Consider the following 17454-nt stretch of genomic DNA (forward strand, 5'->3'; position numbering starts at 1 on the left):
GGGTTGCCGTCCCTCTGGTCGGTTCCATGACCAACTAGTCTAGGGCATAGTCATTTAGAATATCTAGAAATGTTGCTTCTTTGTCATGACTGGAATACATATGCAGCCAGTCTATGTCTGGGTAGTTGAAGTCACCCATTACTACCACATTTCCTAGTTCGTATGCTTCCTTAATTTCATAACTCATCTCCAGGTCTCCCTGAGCATTTTGATCAGGGGGACGATAGATCGTTCCCAGTATTAAATCACTCCTGGGGCATGGTATCACCACCCACAACGATTCTGTGGAGGAGTCCGCCTCGTTTGGGGTTTCCAGCTTGCAGGATTCAATGCCTTCTTTCACGTATAGAGTGACACCGCCACCAATACGTCTTTCCCTGTCCTTCTGATATAGTTTATATCCAGGGATAACCGTATCCCACTGGGTTTTTTCCATTCCACCAGGTCTCCGTTATGCTCACTATATCAATGCTCTTCTCTAAGACCAAGCACTCCAGTTGTCCCATCTTGGTTTGGAGGCTTCTAGCATTAGCGTACAGGCACTTGTAAGCAGTGTCTCTCTTCAAGTGTCTTTGGCACTTTTGGTTTAGCCTGTGGTAATTTTACCCTTCTGAATTGATATCCTGTGCCCCTGCTCTCACAATGCCTACTTCTAGGCCTACCCCTTTTAAAATTTCATCATTTCTTTGGTTTTTATCCCAGGGGGAAGGTTTATTCCGAACCGGACCTTCCTCAGCTCCTGTCGGGCTTCCCCCCTCAGTCAGTTTAAAAGCTGCTCTGCAACCTTTTTAATTTTAAGTGCCAGCAGTCTGGTTCCATTCTGGTTCAAGTGGAGCCCGTCCCTTTTGTACAGGCCCGGCTTGTCCCAAAATGTTCCCCAGTGCCTAACAAATCCAAACCCTTCCACCCGACACCATTGTCTCATCCACGCATTGAGACTGCAAGGCTGGGCCTGTCTGGCTGGTCCTGCGCGTGGAACCGGTAGCATTTCAGAGAAAGCCACCTTGGAGGTCTTGGCTTTCAGCATCCTACCTAGCAACCTAAATTTTGCTTCCAGGACCTCACGGCTGCATTTCCCCATGTCATTGGTGCCAACGTGCACCATGAACACTGACTTCTTCCCAGCACTGTCTACCAAACTGTCTAAATGACGGGCGATATCCGCAACCTTCACACCAGCTCCAGCTCCACCCCCTGCACATGCTCTAAATCTGTTCTGGGGTTTCCCCCCAACCCTCTGGAGCAGTTATGGGGACATCGCAGGGGGAAGAGAGGGAAGGAAAGGTACATTCCAGAAATGGATGTCATTCCATTCTTCCAATTATTTAGTACAATACTGCCTAGAGTATACATTTCTGCACCCTGCACTGATTCTGCTTGTATGCAGCTATTCCCCCACCCCTCAACCATTTGCTCAGCGGTAACCTACATATCATGTGCATTTATCCATTTGATTAGCAGTCCATCTGTAACTCCTATCAAGAGATTAGGAGAATATTATCATACAAATGTTACTTAATGGACATCCAGGAAAGCAGGAGAAAAGCTGAAATCCTCCTCACCATTCAGTAGATAATTAAAGATGAGTGAGTGCTTATATGCACACCATGGTCCAATATCACTGGGTAAATTATGGTGTGCTACCCCCCACTCAGTGCAGTCTGAACCCTTATTTCTTGATTAGCCATTCTACTGACCAGAACACTTTTGTTTTGTCTGGCCACATAGCAGTAAGCAGTCAGTTAGAGCCAATGAACCTTGGAAAGATGAAGGGGGAGGGATTTACGGATGCTTAAGTAATTAAAATAAGCCCAAAGGAATTCAATATGTATGTTATCGGAAGAGTCAATTAAGAAGAGACATACTTGTATATGCTTGTGGCTGTAAATGCCAAGGAAGAGATGAATTAATTATGACAATAAAACTGAATGTCTAAGCAAGAGCCACAGGAAGGAATTAGGAGATGGTATGGCATCTTCTAGTCTTAAGAATGCGGCAATAAGAACCATAGGCTATTGATCCGTCAGCTATGCAGACTTTCAAAGATACATAGTGTAAAGCCTTACAGCAAGGAGATCTGAAGCCACTACAGCAAGGAGATCTGAAGCCACCATACTAGAGGCTAAGCTCATGTCTTCCAGAGACTAGGACAAAGGGCTAGCAGCTCACTAGGCACAGCTCCATGTCACTCTAATGAATTAAATCGAATTCTGCTCTTCCCCTCCTTCAAAGTGTTTTGTGGACTGATTCCCATGGACTCATATACATATGGAAACCATTGCATCATGGTCATTCATTTAGATATCAGTTCATTTATCAGTCAGAACCAGCATCTTCAAATGAGCCCAGAAAACCACAGACACCCAATACAACTGATGCAACACAGGTCAAATATCATTATGTCTCTCCACATATCAACTGCAGCTTCTGAGTAATTGTCAAAGGAAACCCAACATAGAGTACATTGCAGTAGCCCGCCCTGGAAGTTACAAAAGCATGGATCAGCTTGATGAGGTCATCTCTATCCAGCATAAGGTCATCTCTACACAAGCACAGTTGGTAAATGTACTGCTAGCTACAGCCATCATCTGCTTCTCAGGAACCAAGACTGGGCTTAGAAGCAGCTGCCAAAAGTGATTAAATGGGAATACAACTATCCCGTATATCACAGGCATATCATTCCTACTTAGCCCCCAAGAATCACCTCTAATTTATTAGGATTCAGATTTAATCTGTTCACTCTCATCTACCTGGCCACAGCCTCCAGAAACTGGTTCTGGATTGAGATGGCAGCTCCTCAATGCTCTGTTAGCAAAATATAGAGTGTCATTGGCATTTTGATGAATCCTCACAACAAAGCTTTAGATGATCTCATCTAGTAGTTAAACAACATTGGTATTAAATATTGTTAGTGACAATACTATCCCTTTGGAATTCCATATACCAACACCCATTGGGCTCAGCTAGTCTCCTAACTGGTTCCCTTTACAATTGAACAGACAAAAAGAACTAAATCACTGGAGAACCACCTTGACACCCCATCAAATGAATCAAATTATACAAGAGGTCGGTGTAGGCCACAATCTCTAATACCTCTGAGGTCCAATAAGATCAAAAGGAAGTATTTCCCCAATCAATGCAAATCATCTACCAGGGCTATAAAAGCTGTTTCCATCCATAATCAGGCAAGAAGCCAGACTGAAAAGGATTGATAGGGTGCATCATTCAAGAAAACCAACGGTAGTTGCCCTGCTGCCATTGATTTCACTGTCCCCCTGCACAAGCACATGCAAACGCACACACACACACAAAGAAAAGAGGAAGGCTGGACACTAATCTAAAACTACAGTAGATTCTCTTGGCACTGTACTTTCAGGTCTCCTTCAGCTCTTTTTGGTAACCCTTCACCCTGTGGGCATTATGGATTTTCATCCCAAGATACACACACACAGTTTATTTCACAAGTTTGAAAAGAAACCTCAGAGATCACAGCACTCCAGAGTCCCTGAAGCAACAATATAACTCAGTGCAGTGATATCCTCAGTTAAAGCAATATGCTCAGAACTTTCATCCTCTTACCTGTGCTACTTCTTCAAAATCATCATGTCTTTTCTGAAGAGCTCGTGCCCTATGAAGGGACTTTCCCACTCCGGTGTGTTTACTGAGGAAGGCCTCTCCATGGTTTTCAATCCAGTCCAATACCTGGACAGAAAAGAAGAATATCCAATTATCTTTCATGGCTGTTCAATACGAAACATTTTATTATCTGCGGGCATTACTTAGAAACAACACCATTGCATATTAGTGGATTCAATAGCCCGAGGAGCTTATCTGCTGTAACACTAAACACCTTTCAGAGACAAATCTAATCAGAATCCAAAGTAAAAGGCTTTTTGGCTGTTTACTGATAAATTGCTGCTATTTAATAGCTGTTACCTGTTTACTTCCATCATATATAAAATGCATTTCTTGATGATCGCTCAATGCTTTGTAGGAGAAATGAATTTATTCTAAATTACTGGGATTTTAAAAAGAAAGAAAAACAACCATCCCTATCATCATCTGGAGGAGACATTTACATCTATTTGCTTTCCTTTCCGTTCCTGTGTGAACATAACCCCTGTCTTAGATGTGCAATGACTCACTTCACATGGGCAGCCTATCCCAAGCAGGCTATCTAAAATAAACCTGAACTGAAAGGAAGGGATCAATTTAATTTGAGAACCTAGAGAGGGGGTTGTTTGGACCTTTAATGTAAAGAGGCTAGGGCTGAGGGTACCAAACCATCTAACAGTGGAAGACATCAGCCTTTCAAGTAACATCAGCTTCCAATCTACTCACCATAACTGATCCTAGCAAACCTAATATGCGGTGGGTTTAAAAGATTATCTTTCCAAAAATATATCAGCTGTCCTAGAGCTGGTAAAAATGCTTGTCCTGAGTAATAAAAACTTTATTGTTACAACTGATTGTCCATCAAAAACATGTGCATACAGTATTATAAGCCATTAAAAATATATATATAATACCATATATGCAGATAATTCAAGAAGGCATGGATATATAAATGCCATAGAAGAACAGTAACTGATTTTAGCAAGGACGTAGTCATGCATTTTGATGCCATAATCTTCCAAAAATTTAGCACTAGTGATAGCTGAACACCAACCTGTTCATCTTAAAACCTGGGTTTCACAAGCATTCCTTTAAAATATTCACTAAACCTGAAAGACTTTTTGTAAGTCTTCACAAAGAATGCTTCCAAAATTCAGATAGTTTTGCCCACCTTCCTTCCCCCGCCACTTCACAAGGAAAGAAAATATTCTTACTTTTACGTGTGAGGTGAAGGGGGACTGCAAGCAGCACTACTGATCTGTCCCACTCTTGGTTACCCCAAATGCAACTCTGTTCCCTCCCACATTCATCAAAAAGAAATGTAATAAACAAATATGCAAATACATGCAAAAGAGCAGTACCAGAATTTACAGAGAAATTCTGTACTTATGAACCACACCAATGGGGCCGGCACCAGAGGGAGGCCAGGACACGCCATAGCTGAGTGCCCCTATGGCCCAGAGAGGCCCCTGAAGGGCCCCTCCTTAGGGTGGGAGGATAGCACTCCATTCAGTGTCAGCTCCCAACCCTGCCGTAGATCGGCGGCGGCGGCGGCGGCGGCGGCGGCGGCGGCTGCTGCTGCTGCTGCTGCTGCTGCTGCTGCTGCTGCTGCTGCTGTGGGACCACCATCTCCACCACCCTTCCCTGAGGGACTTCTGCCTGGCAGAACCAGGCCCCAGGTACCCAGCCAGCCAGGACTGATTCTTACCACCTGTCCCTCTTTGGAGGGATACATAAGCCGGCTGGCTGAGGTGGCCTGGGAGACCCAGGGCCTGCAGGAGAAAGAAAGCATCGCCCCAAGGGAAGGAGAGGCTGCTGCTGCTGTGCTGCTCCTTTCTTTTCGTTTGTGTGTGTGTGTGTGTGTGTGTGTGTGTGTGTGTGTGTGTGTGTGTGTGTGTGTGTGTGTGTGTGTGTGTGTGTGTGTGTGTGTGTGTGTGTGTGTGTGTGTTTATACATTTAATTGTTGTATATTTTAGTTGTATTATGTGCTTCGGAGAGAGTTTTATCCATCAGGCGGGGAGACTTGAGGGGGCCCCAATTGCTGTAGTGACGGGCAAAGGAAGGTATGGCGCTGTGAGAAGGACGTGCCAGGTAAGGGGAACGCGGTCCAGACATGTTGTGGCTGTGCCTTGTTCCTGTCCTTCCCACACCCGCAAGGTCGTTGGTAGTCCTATCAGCCAACTCTCAGATCTCCAGTTGCTGTTATTAAATGCCAGATCGGTATATAATAAAACCTCCCTCGTCCACGATTTGATTGTGGATGAGGCAGCCGATCTGGCATGTATAACCGAGACCTGGGTGGGTGAGCAGGGAGGAGTTGGTCTCTCTCAGCTCTGCCCACCGGGGTACTTGGTTCAGCATCATGGTAGATCTGAGGGTCGGGGAGGTGGGGTTGCTGTCGTCTATAAGAGTTCCATCTCACTCACCAAGCACCATGTTCATTCAGTTACTGGCCTGGAGTGTTTGCACCTTGTGTTGGGCCAGAGGGACAGGCTGGGAATCCTTTTGGTGTACCGCCCACCTTGCTGCCCAATGGCTTCCCTAACTGAGCTGGCGGAAGTGGTCTCGGATATATTGTTGAGGTCCCCCAGACTAATAGTACTGGGGGATTTCAACATTCATGCCGAGACCACTTTGTCTGGCGCGGCTCAGGACTTCATGGCTTCCATGACAGCCATGGGGCTGTCTCAATATGTTAGTGGTCCAACACATGTATCGGGGCACACTCTAGACCTTGTTTTTGCTACTGAGCATGGGGAAAGTGATCTGGATGTGGGGAGTTTTACAACACTCCCTTTGTCATGGACAGACCACTGCTTGCTGAAGTTTAGACTTTCAGTAACCTCTTCCCTCTGCAAGGGTGGGGGACTTATTAAAATGGTCCGCCCCCAGAGACTAATGGATCCTGAAGGTTTTCAAAGGGCTCTGGGGGATTTTCCGGCTGATAGGACTGGCGCTCCTGCTGAAGCCCTGGTCGCTCTGTGGAATACGGAGATGACCCGGGCTGTAAACACGATCGCTCCTGCACGCCCTCTCCTGTGTAGAGCTCATACAGCTCCATGGTATACTCCGTAGCTGAGAGCGATGAAGCAAGATAGGAGGAGGCTTGAGCGGAAATGGAGACGAACTCCCGACGGATACAATTATGCGCTGGTTAATGCTTCGACTAAGCTCTATGTAGGAGCAGTGAAGGCAGCTAAAAAACATCATTTTGCTGCCACTATTAAATCATCTCTTTGCCGCCCAGCGGAGCTCTTTCGAGTTGTCCGGGGGCTTCTCCATTCAAACCCTCCGGACACGGTGGAATCATCGGAGGCCCACTGTAATCAGTTTGCCGATCACTTCCAGAATAAGATCTCATGTATCCGCCAGGACCTAGACTCTCAAGTTATAGCAGTAGATCCTAGTGAGATGTCCGGAGCACAGTCTTGTCCTGTTTTGTTGGATGAGCTTCAGTTGGTTCAACTCGAGGACGTGGACAAGGTGCTTGGACAGGTACGTGCAACCACTTCGGTACTGGATCCTTGCCCCTCCTGGCTGATAAAAACTAGTAGGAATGGAACAGGTAGCTGGGCCAAGGAAGTGATAAATGCCTCTTTACGAGAGGGAGTGGTCCCGGGCTGTCTGAAAGAGGCAGTGGTGAGACCACTCCTGAAAAAGCCTTCCTTGGACCCAGACAATTTTAACAGCTACAGGCCAGTGGCGAATGTTCCATTCCTGGGCAAGGTCTTGGAACGGGTGGTTGCTGGCCAGCTCCAGGCGCTATTGGATGAAACTGATTATCTAGATCCATTTCAATCGGGTTTTAGGCCCGGTTTTGGCACTGAGACAGCCTTGGTCGCCCTGTACGATGACCTATGTCGGGAAAAAGACAGAGGGAGTGTAACTCTGTTGATTCTCCTTGATCTCTCAGCGGCTTTTGATACCATCGACCATGGTATCCTTCTGGAGAGGCTCGCGGAGTTGGGAGTTGGAGGTACTGCTTGGCAGTGGTTCCGCTCCTACTTGGCGGGTCGTCTCCAGAAGGTAGTGCTTGGGGAACATTGCTCGACACCGCGGGCTCTCCAATATGGGGTCCCGCAGGGGTCAGTTTTGTCCCCCCTGCTTTTTAATATCTACATGAAGCCGTTGGGAGAGGTCATCAGGAGTTTTGGAGTGCGTTGTCATCAGTATGCTGATGACACGCAGCTCTACTTCTCCTTTTCATCTTCTTCAGGTGAGGCTGTCGATTTGCTGAACCGTTGCCTGGCCTCGACAATGGACTGGATGAGAGTTAACAAACTGAAGCTCAATCCAGACAAGACTGAGATGCTGTTGGTGGACGGGTTCTCTGATCGGATGGTGGATATATACCCTGTCCTGGACGGGGTTACACTCCCCCTAAAGGACCGGGTTCGTAGTCTGGGAGTCTTTTTAGACTCTTCCCTCTCACTTGAGGCTCAAGTAGCCTCGGTGGTTAGGAATGCGTTTTACCAACTTCGGTTGGTAGCCCAGCTACGTCCCTATTTGAGTAAAAAGGACCTTACATCAGTGGTACATGCTCTGGTAACCTCACGTTTGGATTACTGTAATGCGCTTTACGTAGGGCTACCTTTGAAGACAGTTCGGAAGCTACAACTAGTGCAAAATGCGGCGGCCAGATTGTTAACAAGGACCAAGCGGTCCGAGCATATAACACCTGTTCTGGCCAGCTTGCACTGGTTGCCAATATGTTTCCGGGCTAGATTCAAAGTGTTGGTATTAACCTATAAAGCCTTATACGGTGCGGGACCATGATACCTTGCGGAACGCCTCTTCCGATATGAACCGGCCCATGCACTACGTTCTGCTACGAAGGCCCTCCTCCGGGTTCCAACTCACAGGGAGGCCCGGAGGGTGATGACAAGATCTAGGGCCTTCTCAGTGGTGGCCCCCGAACTATGGAACAGTCTCCCTGAGGAAGTATGCCTGGCGCCGACTCTGCTCTCCTTCCGGCGCCAGGTCAAAACCTTCCTATTCTCTGAAGCATTTTAAGTTACACTGATTTAATTTTAAAAATGTTTATTGTGTTGGATTGTTGCTTGTATTTTAGTATTGTTTTGTTATTTATTGTATTTTTATGCTGTTTTATGTTCACCGCCCAGAGAGCTATTGCTAGTCGGGCGGTATATAAATTTAATAAATAAATAAATAAATAAATAAATTAGTTGCCTGTATTTAAAGGGAAAGCTCTTTAATTTGAAGGTCTTTTCAACGCTGTTTTGCTATGAAAAGGGGGGTTACAGTTTCACTTGGACGGTTTCATGGCTTAAAACAGTGTTGCAGAAGTCAGTGTCCGAGAAATCATAGAGGTGATAAAATGAGAAGCACACTAGGGGTTAACATAATGGTCCAAAAGGAAATGCTCTGGCTGCAAAGGTGGCAGTACAGTTCAAACCATTCAACATCCTGGTTTAATGTTTGTTTTTGATCAGAGGCCAGTGGCTGACATAGAGAATTTGGATAAATTACAGAATTAGGCCTCATACAAAAGAAAGGAAATAATGGAAGACATAGTTATATCTTAGTTTACACCTAAATTCATTGTGGAATTTGTCACAATGAAGGGGAAGTCACCAAAAGCTGAGCAGTTATTATACCCCTATGGGAACTAGCCTTGTGTGAAAGAGGTTTTCTATCTTATTCAATAATTAGCTTACCATATAATTTAACTAAGCTTAACTGAATTGATTTGGATTTTGAATTGAAATCATGAAATTCTAAAATTGAGTATTAATTTGCAGGAAGTGAAATATTGGCAAAGGAATCCAGTAGAATGCCTTTTTGTTAAATTGTATTGTTATTGCCAAACCTGAATACATTCCAATTAATTGAGATTGTGTGAAACAGTCCCTTAGTTATACTCTTTTTCTTCGGTTCAGCTGATCTTATATTAGGGAATTGGTTGGGTTTGTAGTGCTGGTCAGGATAAAAGGAGCTGATTGCCATTGCAAGACTTTTTCTTCTGGTTTTATCATTTTCTGCTGTTGCTGTAGTTTTGGGCTTCTGGGAATGCTTAACTAGATGAGCTGGAGGATGTTAACATATAAATTAGTTAGCTAACTGCCTATGTTTGAGATTTCTGCAAAGAACATGGGGTTTTTGACCATCTTTATAATGAATGTTGCTTTCCTTCTCCTATGAAATCAAAAAGGGGGGGGGAGAGATTGTATCATCAAAGAATTCGACCACTTTCATCAGAGGCGGTGTTGCAGTATCTGGCAAACTGCAATTTCTCCTGCAAAATACCAAGGTTCTTCTTTTGCCTTCACTTCATGTATTCATTCCATTATTGCACCTTGCTGAGACACAAGCCATCTATGCCTGGGGAAAGCAATGAGAACCATCCCATCCCATCCGGCAGCTGGGGGGCCTCCACCTGCTCTCCATCCAAGGGGGTCTGTACAGCAGGCTACAAATACTTGTCTGCAAAGAGGCTTGAACTCATCTTTGATTGTGATTTGGAGATGGTGCAGGCACATGTTGTATCAAGTTTGAAAGTCTGTGACAGTTCAATGGCTTCAGTCTCATCCCCACCAAGGGGAAAAGGGCCATAATAATGCCCATGAAAGACCCATGGTAAGCCAAGTGCTAGTGGGCACCCAAAAGTTTCCTGATAGCAAGGAAGCCCCACAGGATCTCAGATGCCACGAGGCCAATCATCACCCTTCAAACCATCAGGACAACTTGCCTTACCAGAAACAGTAGATGGACTTTTCAATCTTAACAATCCTTCTGGTCTTCATTGTGCAAAGCAGGAGGTAGCCCAGAAAAGGAAGGAGTTCCGAAACTGCAGGAAAATTGAACTTTGAAAATTTTTGTAAAATTGAATTTTGTGGTCATCCTCTGCACTTCTAAGAGTAAGATCTATATTGTTTGGTTGGTGTGATCTCACTAGGCATCTGGGTATTGCTTTTGGAAATATGAGTATTTCCTCTGTTAAATGTATCTACATAACTGGAAATGTATTTGATTTATTGGGCTCTAAATTAATGTTATTATCACCTTGTTGAGACTGTTTCTATAAGGCTGTATAAGCATCAATACAATTAAGGTCAACAGTTTCACTAGTGCTTATGAATTGCTTTGCTTTATAATTGTTTCTCTGCTATATCTAAAATGCCGCTTGAAAGGAAATGAGTAGAAAAGCAGGAAAAATACTTAAATACAGAAGGCAATGAGATGTGACAATATCTGGAAGCTCTGGAAGCTCTATGCAGAGTGTGAGTAAAAATGGATTCCACCAAATGAATAAATATTTATTTATTTATTTATTTAATTTAATTTCTATACCGCCCAAAGCCAAAAGGCTCTCTGGGCGGTGTACATAAGAGTAAAACAGCAACATAAAATACAAAAACATAGAAATAAATAGCAAACTCAACAGAACAAATAATTAAATAGCATTAAAATACAATAAAATACAATTAAAGTATAGTTAAAACAAGCAACAACTCACATACATACACACACCAATCTCATTCACACCACACAGCATACATCCGGTATTGAAGCAATTGAATACCTGAATCTGGAACCGCTGAGATGCCCTCCCACAAAAATCTGAAACATACTGGGAGAGAGTTCAGCTTGGTGAGACTGGTAGTCTCAAAGGGGCGATTGAGAAAGAAAGCTGAACTCTCTCACCTTTGCTCACAGAGGGATTTCATCAATATGCTTTTATCTGTCTATAAAGCTAAGAGGTTTTTTAAGCTCACATATTGAAGGTACATTTGTTAAGCTACAAAGGAAATGAGGAAGTGGCAAGCTGTGCCAGCTAGCTCTTGAAAAAGGGAAGTTGCAGGTTGAAGAAAGGTTTCAAATCTTTCTTTGTACTTTTGAGGGATAAAACCGGTGTCAGGTATGACTGGGATGATTCGTGTCAGCTGAAAAGGATACATTAGGTGTATAGCAAACTCCACCTTATGTGTTAGGTCGCTTGCCATACATGGAATAAGACCTGAAATATTCTGTGTGACGCATGTACAACTATATAAGCTTGTGTGTCCATGATTCGTGAGGGAGACTCTCTGACTCTCTCTCCGGATGTACATCAGTGCTTTCTTTATTGCAATAAACTTGTCCAATTGACTGCTTCTCTTAAAATTTGATTTGTGAAGTTATTTTCCTTCCACACTACCATCAACTAAGATGGCAGTGGGGGCTTCCCTAAGGGGCTGATTTCCGTGCCGCCGTCTTGGTTGGTGTTAGGCGTGCACACAGCACACATGTCATTCACAGGGACAGGAGAGGTAGGTGGGACGTGTGGGAGGGTTGGGCTACAGTGCCACAGGCCCGGGGCAGCCTGGTGCCCAAGCGCCCAGTCGTGTCTGGTGCTGGCTCTGCACACCAATTTCCTGCACTGGTTTTTAGCTTCTAGGATCCAGGTATGTTGAAATACTCTATGCATCAGGGTGCATCACTTCAGTCATCTTGCCTACACTCTTTCTATTGTTGATGATTTATAAAATGTTTGAAGTTTCCCTGCCTATGCTATATAAAACTGGAAAAGTGGGTTCTGTTTAGGTATTGCTAAGGAAAAAGAGTACTAGTCACTGTAATTTGTCATTACGAAGTTCAGAATAAAAGCAATGTCCAATTTGTACTGTTTATTTGTATTCCAAGTACAGCAACATTTTCCCCAAGAAGTGGTTTGTGGTTCAGATCATAAAATAAGTTGCTTTTCCTTCCCTCCAAGACACAGGAGATGCTGAAATAGTGGAACACCAAATACTAGGGACTTGGGAAATGTAATTTTCCCAGGATGCCTGAATACTTAGTTTGGTTGTTAAGCACCCCGTAAATGACATATTTAGGTCTCCTTCTGACTTGTATTTACTCCGGGGTAAAGATGCACAGGATAAAGCTGCATATATGAACACAAGAAGAGCCTGCTGGATCAGGCCAATGGCCCATCGAGTCCAGCATCCTGTTCTCACAGTGGCCAACCAGATGCCTATGGGTAGCTCGCAAGAAGGACCTGAGCACGAGAGCACTCTCCTGTCCTGTGGTGTCTAGCAACTGGGGTTCAGAAGCATGCTGCCTCCAACCACAGGGCAGAGCATAGCCATCATAGCTAGTAGCCACTGATAGCCTTATCCTCCATGTATTTGTCTAATCCTCTTTTAAGGCCATCCAAGTTGGTGGCTATCACTGCATGGGAATTCCAGTTTCACTGTCATCTGTGTGAAGGACTTTTTTTTGTCTTTCCTGAAGACATTTAGCTTCACTGGATGTTCATAAGTTCTAGTTTCATATGAGAGAGGGGGGGAAAGGCTCCATATCCAAGCCATGTATAATTCGATACACTTCTATCATATCACCTCTTACTTGGCTTTTCTCTAAAACAGCCTTTCCCAACCAGTGTGCCTGGCAATCCTAGCTGAGGCTGATGGGAGTTGTGGTCCAAGAACATCTGGAGGCACACTGGTTGGGAAAGGCTGCTCTAAACTAAAAAGCCCCAAATGTTATAAACTTTCCTCATAGGAGAGTTGGCACACCCCCTTGATCATTTTGGTTGCCAAATATATTTCACAGAACAGGATCTTCTACAAAACTTGCAATTTTTATAAATATTGCCATAATTCTTTGGTAGGTGTAAATGTGTAGTATAATAATGTTTAGTAATTTTGTAACACAGTTCATATACAGATCAAAAAAAAAAAAGGAAAGGGTTCACTATCCTACTTAATGCTGGGATAATGTGATAGCTGCTGTTTGATGGATAAGCAAATATTATATGGGCTTTGTGAGAGGAAACTGCCATCTTAGTTTCCCTCTTAGGATGAACTCTCACCAGTAAAGAACCCCAAATATTTTTTGAAGAATGTTAACAGGCATTTGCTTCTAATATGCCTTTGATCTAGTATTTGTACATGGGTTGTAATAACAGCAATGATGAAAGAGTTGCTAGCTAGATCTACCATTATTGAATCTATTAATACTTCCGTTAACATCCTTTCCCATCATCAGGAAGTCTTTACACCTTCTATTATAATCCAGTTTAAGCAAAAACTTGAGGTTGAAAGCAAGGCCACATTATTTGAAAGCAGGGAATGTTTAATGACCTCAAATATGCTTATTATAAAGAGAAAACCAAATTACCTTCCCCTGTCAATATTCACAAGGAAACAGTGCAATTTTCTTGCATGTTTTGAATGAAAGACAAAATACATACAATATTTTCATTGAAGGGAAAAATCGTATTCTTAGCCAAAATAGAGTTTCATAGAATCATAGAATAGAATCATAGAATGGTAGAGTTGGAAGGGGCCTATAAGGCCATCAAGTCCAACCCCCTACTCAATGTAGGAATCCAAATCAAAGCATTCCCAACAGATGGCTGTCCAGCTGCCTCTTGAATGCCTCCAGGGTTGGAGAGCCCACTACCTCTCTAGGTAATTGGTTCCATTGTCGTATGGCTCTAACAGTTAGGAAGTTTTTCCTGATGTCCAGTCGAAATCTGGCTTCCTGCAACTTGAGCCCATTATTCCGTGTCCTGTACTCTGGGACGATCGAGAAGAGATCCCAGCCCTCCTCTGTGTGACAACATTTCATGTACTTCAAGAGTGTTATCATATCTCCCCTCAGTCTTCTCTTCTCCAGGCTAAACTTGCCCAGTTCTTTCAGTCTCTCCTCATAGGGCCTTGTTTGATCATCCTTGCTGCCCTCCTCTGAACCTGTTCCAGTTTGTCTGCATCCTTCTTGAAGTGTGGAGACCAGAACTGGATGCAGTACTCAAGATGAGGCCTAACCAGTGCTGAATAGAGGGAACTAATACTTCATGCGATTTGGAAACTATACTTCTGCTAATGCAGCCTAATATAGCATTTGCCTTTTTTGCAGCCACATCGCACTGTTGGCTCATATTCAGCTTGTGATCAACAACAATTCCAAGATCCTTCTCACATGTCATATTGCTGAACCAAGTATCCCCCATCTTATAACTGTGCATTTGGTTTCTTTTTCCTAAGTGTAGAACTTTGCATTTATCCCTGTTGAATTTCATTCTGTTGTTTTCAGCCCAATGCTCCAGCCTATCAAGGTCCCTTTGAATTATGTTTCTGTCTTCCGTGGTATTAGCTTTGCCCCCCAATTTTGTATCATCTGCAAATTTGATAAGCATGCTCTGTATCTCCTCATCCAAGCCGTTAATAAAAATGTTGAAGAGCACTGGGCCCAGGACTGACCCCTGTGGTACTCCACTCATTACTTCCACCCAGTTTGAGAAGAAAGCATTGATAAGCACTCTTTGAGTACAATTCTGGAGCCAATTGTGGATCCACCGGATAGTTGTTCCATCCAACCCACAATTAGCTAGCTTGCTAATCAGAATATCATGGGGCACTTTGTCAAAAGCTTTGCTGAAGTCGAGATATATTATGTCCACAGCATTCCCACAGTCTACAAGGAAGGTTACCTGATCGAAAAATGAGATTAGATTAGTTTGGCAGGATTTGTTCTTCATAAATCCATGTTGGCTCCTAGTAATCACTGCATTGTTTTCAATGTGCTTACAGATTGACTGCTTTATAATCTGCTCCAGAGTTATTCCAGGGATTGATGTTAGGCTGACTGGTCTGTAGTTCCCCGGTTCCTCCTTTTTGCCCTTTTTGCAGATAAGGACAACATTAGCTCCAGTCATCCAGCACTTCACCAGTCCGTCATGATTTCACAAAGATAATAGACAGCAGTTCTGAGAGTTCTTCAGCCAGTTCCTTCAATACTCTAGGATGCAGTTTATCAGGCCCTGCCAATTTGAACTCGTTCAACGTGACTAGGTATTCCTTGACCGTTTGTCTATCAATCTCAAGCTCCAATCCTACCCCTTCTACTTCATGTTTCCTAGGAGGGTCATAGACCCTTTTTTGGGAAAAGAGTGAGCCAAAGAAGGAATTGAGCGCTTCTGCCTTTTCTTTGTCATCTGTTATCATTTTGCCATCCTCATTCAGTAGCTGTGCCACCGTTTCTTTTCTCTGTCTTTTACTATGGATGTACCCGAAGAAAGCTTTTTTGTTGCTTTTAGCATCCCTCGCTAGCCTCAGCCCATTCTCAGCTTTAGCCTTCCTGACACCATCCAGGCAATTCTGTGATACCTGCCTGTACTCTTCCTTTGTGGCCTGGCCTTCTTTCCATTTCCTGTATGTATCCTTTTTCGTCTTCAGGTCAGCTTTAAGCTTTTTGTAAAGCCACATTGGCTTCTTCTGCTATTTCCCCCCTTTTTTCCTTATTGGAATTGCTTGCCATTGCACTTTTAGAATATCCCACGCATCTTGAGCTCCTTTTCTCCTAAGGTTCGCTTGCCATGGAACCGTACTTACAATTGTTCTGAGTTTATTAAAGTCAGCTTTCCTGAAGTCCAAGGTGAGCATATGGCTACTCTCAGCTTTTGCTTCTGTTAAAATCAAGAATTCAAGTATGGTGTGGTCACTTTCCCCCAGAGTTCCTGTAACTGCCACTTCATCCACCAAATCATCTCTATTGGTTAGAATCAAGTCAAGGATAGCTGATCCTCTGGTTGCTTCCTCCACTTTCTGTAGGAGAAAGTTATCTCCAACACAAGTCAGAAATTTCTTGGAGGGGGTGTGTTTGGCAGAATTTGTCTCCCAATAGATATCAGGATAATTGAAGTCCCCCATTACTACTACATCACGCCTCCTCGAAACATTGGCAATTTGCTTTTCAAAAATGACATTCTCGTCTTCTCCTTGATTGGGTGGTCGGTAGTAGACTCCAAGCACCACATTCCTTTTATTACTTGCTCCATTAATTTTAATCCAGATACTCTCGGTGGAGCTACCAAGCTCATCTTCCTGTGTTTCTGTGTAGGGATATATATTTTTAACATATCTCTCTCTGATGTTTCATTCTTGGTTTCTTTCTTTGCAGAAGAGGTAATGTGAGCAGTATATCACATCACTACTTTATGTCTTTCATTAGAAACTCTGAACACTGTGATTATTTATTACATTTACATCCCACCTTTTATCCAAGTAGCTCAAGGTGGTATACAATGTATCCACCTCCCCACTGAGATGTCTTTCATCTCATACCTTTAAGATAATGTATTATCAATTTTCATTCATCAGTAATTAGGAGAGAATGCTCAGTGTGAGATGACCACTGGAAAGAGTGATGCCTCCAACCGAACTCTCCCCTTCTTCACAAAATATACTGTAAGAATCTCCATTTCCCCTTAATGTTTACACAATTTTGGGAAGCACAATTGATTTGTTCTAATTATAACCAGCAGAGGGTGCTTCCAGTACACCATTGTTACTGCACAACTGAGCCAAAACCATTTATACAGTTTCAGTTTCAGTTAGTTTTGCATTAAAAACTTTTTCTGGGCTTGTGTGTGTGTACGCTACTACTACCACCACCACCACCACAAGAAATTTTCATTAGTTTTCATTGGGGCTATACAATCACCAAGTGAACCCTAAAGAGACATACCTGGAGAGGTCTATACCATTACTCATTTGCAAGAACTATATAGCTCCCATGTGAGCCCTTAAAAGAACAAGCCTGGGAAAGCTTTCTCTTGGCTTAAAAACTATGTTCTCCCCAGCAAGGACACAGTGAAAGAAGTTGCCCGGTCTTTAGACGACGATGCTGTCCCTGAATTTGCTTGCCCCAGAGGCCTCAGTACTTCTTGCTGTGCTTTCAGACTTCCCAGTGCCATCACTAGTGGCGCAAAGCAAGGAAGCATCCTAATTCTGCTACGTGAAGCAAGCTTCACCTCTGTCCATAAAAAAGAAGAGGCAAGAATTGGTAGCTGAAATCTACTGTGCAACTAGAATACAGAATGAAAATATAGAG

At 43.6% G+C, this 17454-nt stretch overlaps 1 protein-coding gene across 8 annotated transcripts in view; it reads right to left on the minus strand.

The window, feature by feature from the left end:
- Window positions 1-17454, minus strand: part of KALRN (kalirin RhoGEF kinase) — an 872788-nt gene that overhangs the window by 345989 nt on the left and 509345 nt on the right. For all 8 annotated transcript variants that reach the window (XM_061609058.1, XM_061609049.1, XM_061609051.1 and 5 more), the window contains one exon: window positions 3580-3702. In XM_061609058.1, coding sequence (XP_061465042.1) covers window positions 3580-3702 — 123 coding nt within the window. The remainder of the gene's footprint in view (window positions 1-3579; window positions 3703-17454) is intronic.

Source organism: Rhineura floridana, chromosome 2 (genome assembly GCF_030035675.1).
Source record: "Rhineura floridana isolate rRhiFlo1 chromosome 2, rRhiFlo1.hap2, whole genome shotgun sequence".
NCBI classification, from domain to species: Eukaryota; Metazoa; Chordata; class Lepidosauria; order Squamata; family Rhineuridae; genus Rhineura; species Rhineura floridana.